The following is a 5,925-nucleotide window of genomic DNA, read 5'->3' on the forward strand; positions in this document are numbered from 1 at the left end:
CATTCATTTCAATTTAAACTGTACAACTAGATCATAAAATGTGTATCATGACTTGGTTGTTTACATGCCAGACAAGCAATCAGCTGTGAGATTCAGCGAGTTACAGTGATCGACTGAAAGAAATGGTTAACCTAAAACCAACCACCTTCTACTTAAGTACTCTACTTAACCGCTATCGCATCCACTTTTGGTTTGTCGAGCATTTAACTTTAACAACGCTCGACAAAAATGGTGGTTATGTTGTAAACTTGCATAATTTTCACCCAATTAAGAAAATACATCCAGAAAATTTTTTATGGAGGAACAAACAACCAGAAAGTTGTTGAGTGACAATATATACTATACATATGTACTTTCTTTATAACTTTGTAGATACAACAGTAATTAAAAAAAAAAAAAACTCACTATTTTTATTGTCCCCCTTGCCCAAAATAAAGGGGGTGTTTGTGTACAGTGAGGTCATGCTCTACAACTAATGTATAATTATATACTAAAAAAACTTCATATGATGTTTATTTCCGGGAGGATTGAGGAATGTAGTTTAACTCTCTGTTGAAGATGGTGTTCCTTCTCATTGTCCTTTATGAGGATTGTATTTCGACTCTGTGTTCAAGGTGATCTTCTGCCTCAACAACTTCATCTGCTCCGCTTTCAGTAGATGACTCAACTTCTGGAGCCTGATAAGTTTAATTAAAGTCCAGTTAATGTTAGTTTCACTTGTGTATTATGCAACAAAGTAAATTATTTGAGTGAAATGCCTGAACTAACCTCGTACTGATGCTGCCTGTTTCGGAAACTTTTATAGATTGATGCTGCTATTCGGATCATTACATATAAGGGAAGTGCTACTCCACTTATTTTTGCGATAGCCACCTGCAATGAATACAAACTTAATTTAAGAAGGCAATCATGGGTTAGGACTAAATTTGAAGTTAGTCTAAAGCCATCATAATAGCTCAAACAAAGTTAGGTGTGCTTACAGTAAGTAGTGCCAAATGGTAATCTTCTGGTCCACCGATGAGCAAGGCGAATACATGTCTCAGGAGGAAAAGTATTGTGAACTGCAGAGATGAACATACAGGATTAATGGAATGGAATCAAATTAGCACATACGAGATATCTAATTATATCAAAAAGAGTAAATTGTTATGATCAGACTTGACATTAGCCAACTAATTATGATCACATACTGATACAACCCAACCACTGCCTGAATAATTATTCTTGAGCTAATAGTGGTGTCACATTTTGGTTTTGCTCGTTTTTGGTTTGGACTCATGTACTAACACATGACCATGTTTGTCTTTCGAAGAAATTATTACAGAGTACATTCGAAACACCTCAAATCATAATACATGAGAGGGAGTAGCTAGGACCCCTTGCATACATTATGGCAAGGAGCATCAGCTAATGTTATATTTCTAAGTGTAGGGATAAATTTTTCGTGTAACTTAACCTCCCAAGTGAAACCGCATCTTAACCTCCCAAGTGAAACCATGCATTAGCTAATAAGGGGTAAACACACCAGGTATGTTTGGTAAGTTTGTATTTAGCATCAGCTTATATTACAACAACAGATTTGGTGTGTTTAGCAGAATGCCATACCATAGTCCCAGTAGCAATAAAGGCCTTGTTAAACATATTAGTGCATTTGTCCACACTACAGGCAGGTCCAGTATGGTGTCCTGTCCTGTGTCCTTCAACTATATGATTGCATTTCGTCAAAGTCTAGCAACTTAAATGTTCAACAACGCCAGATCCACCAAATGGGAACTTCTTGAATTCAAACAGCTAAGAAACATTTTCTAAATTGTTAGAGAAAAATAAAAACTTACGATGGAAGCAGCCACTCTAAACCAATTCCAACGATTCGACGAGAATTCACTTTCGATCAGCTGTTCTTCCAAATCTGACCCTCTCCTTCTTGGAACTTCTAAACTTCCTCTACATTGATCAAAAAACACCTGTCAAGTTAATAATATAAAAGTAGTAACAATAGGAATTTTCTTTATTTTATTTTACACATTTTTAGCATGAAATGCAGTATATAGTAGTAGAGGTTGTTATTTGACTTTGGTAACGTTTAAAATTAGAAACATGTAGGCAACTTAGACAGCACCTTTCTATAGATTGAAGCCTGCAAAATGATTATATTGCTCAAAGGGGTTATTCTAGCAGCCTTGACATAAAACTAACTATAGCAACATTTATTTAATCTGAATTATTCTTGTGGTCAATTAATGACATTTATTTAATGTACAACAGGAACATGTAACCAATAATCATGTAACATTGTACTTGTACATAAATTATGGAGGGAGAGAAATAAAAACCTTATGGTAACAGCTCCATCTATTAATCGGACTTTCTCGATAGGGGCCGTATACCCAGGTTCAAAATTCTGTAACAAGGCAAACGTCATTCTCAATATAACCAATTACTTAATTTGGAAAATTCTCAATTTCAAAATTTAAATATTACGTCATACAGTTATTCCCGCGAAAAAATTATTTATTAAGTTATATTCAACGGAATAAATTAAATATTTTGTTACAATTCAAAAATCATATTTAACTTAGTTTTCTCGGTACACAGCGAAAACTTAACAAAGTTATCTTATTTTGGAAAATTCTCAATGTCAAAATTTTAGTACAATTGCTTAGATTAATTTTTGCTAGAAAAATATTCAAGTTAAATTTAATAAAATAAATTAAATATATCCGTCATGAATTCAAAAACTAAATTTAACACAACTTAAATTAATGAAATTGATGTAACTTAAATCATTGTTCCAGGATAAGAACAATAACATGTCTCTTTCTTCTTATGAAATTGCTTGCTTTCATTGTTTATCTTTATTTCATTTTCAAAGAAATTAAAGCTTTCAAATAGATTAGCAGAGATTAATTACAGAAGTGTTGTACAAAAGAGTCCAATTAAACATCAACAGAAAGCAGAACATCAAGTTTTGTAAATTTACCAGAAACACACAGTGTGTGTGTGAAATTTGAAGAAACACAAAAAACACAAATCAGTAACCAGGAAATATAGGTAAGTACTCAATTTTTGAAAAAATAAATAAGCAAAACTCCAAGTTCAAATATAAAGCAAAACCCAGAACATTCAAACAGAGAAATTAAAACACTAGACAACAAACTGAACCAACTGAATTATTTAAAATGTTCATACCTGTAAGCAAATTTCACAAGTTGTATCTCCCTTCTCGTCACACCATCTCTGTATACACTCCCTGTGTGCAAACTGTAAACAAACAAGGATTATCAAGACCACCTCAAAAGAAATAATATAAATATATTAATGTATATGTTTACATATAAGCCTTGGTTGAAGAGAACCAAATTGAGAACTCTGACATAGGGGAGGGAGAGGGAGAGAGAGAGAGAGAGGAGAGCGAGAGAGGGAGAGAGGGAGGGAAAGAGAGAGAGGAAGAGAGAGAGAGAGAGAGAGAGAGAGAGAGAGAGAGAGAGAGAGAGAGAGAGAGAGAGAGAGAGAGAGAGAGAGAGAGAGAGAGAGAGGGGCGAGGGAGGGAGGGAGGGAGAGGGGAGAGAGAGGGAGGGAGAGAGGAGAGAGAGAGAGAGAGAGAGAGAGAGAGAGAGAGAGAGAGAGAGAGAGAGAGAGAGAGAGAGAGAGAGAGAGAGAGAGAGAGAGAGAGAGAGAGAGAGAGAGAGAGAGAGAGAGAGAGAGAGAGAGAGAGAGAGAGAGACCAAACCTTGACAGTCCCAGAACAAGAACAAGGAGCTTCCAAAGTCTTGCAGCTCTCAAATTCAATCTCATGGCAGATTCTACAAAACGGAATCCCAGAAGCCACTTCAGATTCTATATCATCAATAAACACTGCCACTTCTTCTTCTTTTCTTTCTCCCATCATTAACTTTCTCCTTGTCTGTTTTTCAAATGTTGTTCCCTCTCTCTGTTTCTCTCTTTTTGTTTTGTATGCTTTTTATTTTCTTTTCTTTTCTGGGGAGTTATGTCTGGCCTTGTGGGACTTTAAATACAAGTAACCCAACTGTTCCAATATTCCAAAACTACCCTTAGAGAATATCAAAATGAAGTCCTTTCATAACCAACATTTATATTTATTACGTCCATATTTTATAAAATATCAAAAACAAGATATGATTGCATTATCCACTTGCAGTTCATCATGTAGCCAAGTCGGTTTGAAACTTATGTCTCATTAGATTACCAATTCATTTGACTTCATCCCAAGAGTTATTCATTGTTGCTGTAGGGTTAGGATGGTGACACGCGTTGCCAGAACGTCGACTAAAATTGTAGGCCTAGACATAACCTGGCATTTCGTATATTTCCATTCATGTTAGTTTGTTACCATGTAGATCTTTGGTCCACTATGAATCTTACCGGATTTTCGCGGGAACTTTTTAAAAAATTAGCGGGAAATATCAAAATTAAACACGTGGTAAATTGCAGCAACATCCATTAATTACATATTCAGATTTCAGATCTAATATCTATGTTTCTGCCTTGTCTATGCATATATAGAAAGCAGTAAGCACCGCTAGATTATAATACTATCTGGCTTGGATGGTTATTTAGATAACTAATTTATTTTAGTTTAATATTTTGTTGCTCCATTATTTGTTCTTGCAACATGTCGAATCAAAGTACATTGCAATTTGCAATGAGCGACTATGTCTATATTTCTCAATTATTTATTTACACTTGTAAAAATTGAAACTTTGTATGGAGTTTGTCAAAGTATCATTATTCATTGGCATGTGCAACAATAATACATACTTCTGTAGATATACACCTCCGGATTCTTTGGATGAAACAGAAACTTCCCTCACTGATTCTCGTAAAGCATTATCATTATAATTGTTATAAAAAGTTGAAGAAATATAAATTATTAATTAAAAAGTTGACTTGCTCTGAATTATATTTTAATAGCATCAACATGCACATACATGCCTTCTTCAGCTCCAAAAATGAAAATCTTTGAAGAACAACTCTCAACGCGTTTGGCATTTTACAGTGAAGTCAAGGAGGATAGACCATCTCAAGGTCGACCTTTGAGAATGGGTTATGGGAATTCCATGGTGCCATCTTCTCAATACATTATTCTTTCCGTCCCTAAAAACGTTTCGTATTGGACACGTTTGTTAATATTGTTAATATCTTTAATTTCGTATTAATATTAAATATAAAAAATTTATTATATTAAAATACTCATAAATACGAATCCAACAACTATGTTTGTTATTATAGATTTGACGTAAATTAGTAGTCAATCGCTTACCGTGAAGAGTACAAAAAATCAAAAAGGTAAAACGTTTAACGGGACGGAGGGAATACTTTTTTGGCACTGTTTTTCAATACTTTTTTAAAACATAATTTCACAATATTTTTTAAAAAAAAATTGAATAAAATTTTTATGTTTAAACTTTTATTCAAAAAAAATTAATTATTTTTTAAAATTATACTTTATAAAAGTCTTATAATACGTGCAACCAATAAATATATACAACCCCATCGGACGGTCCGAGAGAGTAATTGATTTGATGGTTTATCACAAACATTATCTTTGCAACTTAAAATGCAACCCCTAAAATTGCAGCTCATTATAAGTTTGTAACTTCTTTATGAGTAATTAACTTCGTAAATGCTGAAATAAAATATATAAACAACAATGTAAACAGATTGTTTAAAAAAATAACCAATAACCATAAAAAATATTGGCTCTCTTCGTCCATTCATTTCCTTATTTTTTTTTTCCGTTTTGCTGGGAACACAATTTAATTTTATTTAAAACTATTATTCTATAATTTAATTTTAAAATTTTCTTTTATCTGTTTAAACATTATATTTTTATCCTAAAAAATATTTAAAATTATTTAAAAAATCAAATTTTAGTGAAACCACTTACGATGCTTGCCCATCTCT

At 33.2% G+C, this 5,925-nt stretch overlaps 1 protein-coding gene across 2 annotated transcripts; it reads right to left on the minus strand.

The window, feature by feature from the left end:
- Positions 1 to 327: 327 nt before the first annotated feature.
- Positions 328 to 4,003, minus strand: LOC141687411 (uncharacterized). Of its 2 annotated transcripts, XM_074492663.1 has the most exons (7): positions 3,731 to 3,994; positions 3,190 to 3,261; positions 2,334 to 2,401; positions 1,836 to 1,944; positions 981 to 1,061; positions 769 to 873; positions 328 to 677 (listed from the first exon to the last, which is right to left on the minus strand). In XM_074492663.1, the coding sequence occupies exons 1-7, from the start codon at positions 3,887 to 3,889 to the stop codon at positions 582 to 584; spliced, it is 690 nt and encodes a 229-aa protein (XP_074348764.1). In that variant the 5' UTR covers positions 3,890 to 3,994; the 3' UTR covers positions 328 to 581. The 2 variants fall into 2 exon arrangements, with proteins under 2 accessions (XP_074348764.1, XP_074348765.1); XM_074492664.1 differs by lacking the exon at positions 328 to 677 and having other exon boundaries at positions 781 to 889; positions 3,731 to 4,003.
- Positions 4,004 to 5,925: the final 1,922 nt, after the last annotated feature.

Source organism: Apium graveolens, chromosome 9, assembly GCF_009905375.1.
Source record: "Apium graveolens cultivar Ventura chromosome 9, ASM990537v1, whole genome shotgun sequence".
In the NCBI taxonomy this organism is placed as follows: domain Eukaryota; kingdom Viridiplantae; phylum Streptophyta; class Magnoliopsida; order Apiales; family Apiaceae; genus Apium; species Apium graveolens.

Coding starts and splice junctions, on each gene's coding strand:
- LOC141687411 (XM_074492663.1), bottom strand. CDS start 3,889: ATGATGGGAGAAAGAAAAGAAGAAGAAGTGGCAGTGTTTATTGATGAT. Junction 1,062..1,835: donor TTAGAGTGGCTGCTTCCATC/GTAAGTTTTTAT, acceptor TCATCTCTGCAG/TTCACAATACTTTTCCTCCT. Junction 874..980: donor ACCATTTGGCACTACTTACT/GTAAGCACACCT, acceptor TATTCATTGCAG/GTGGCTATCGCAAAAATAAG.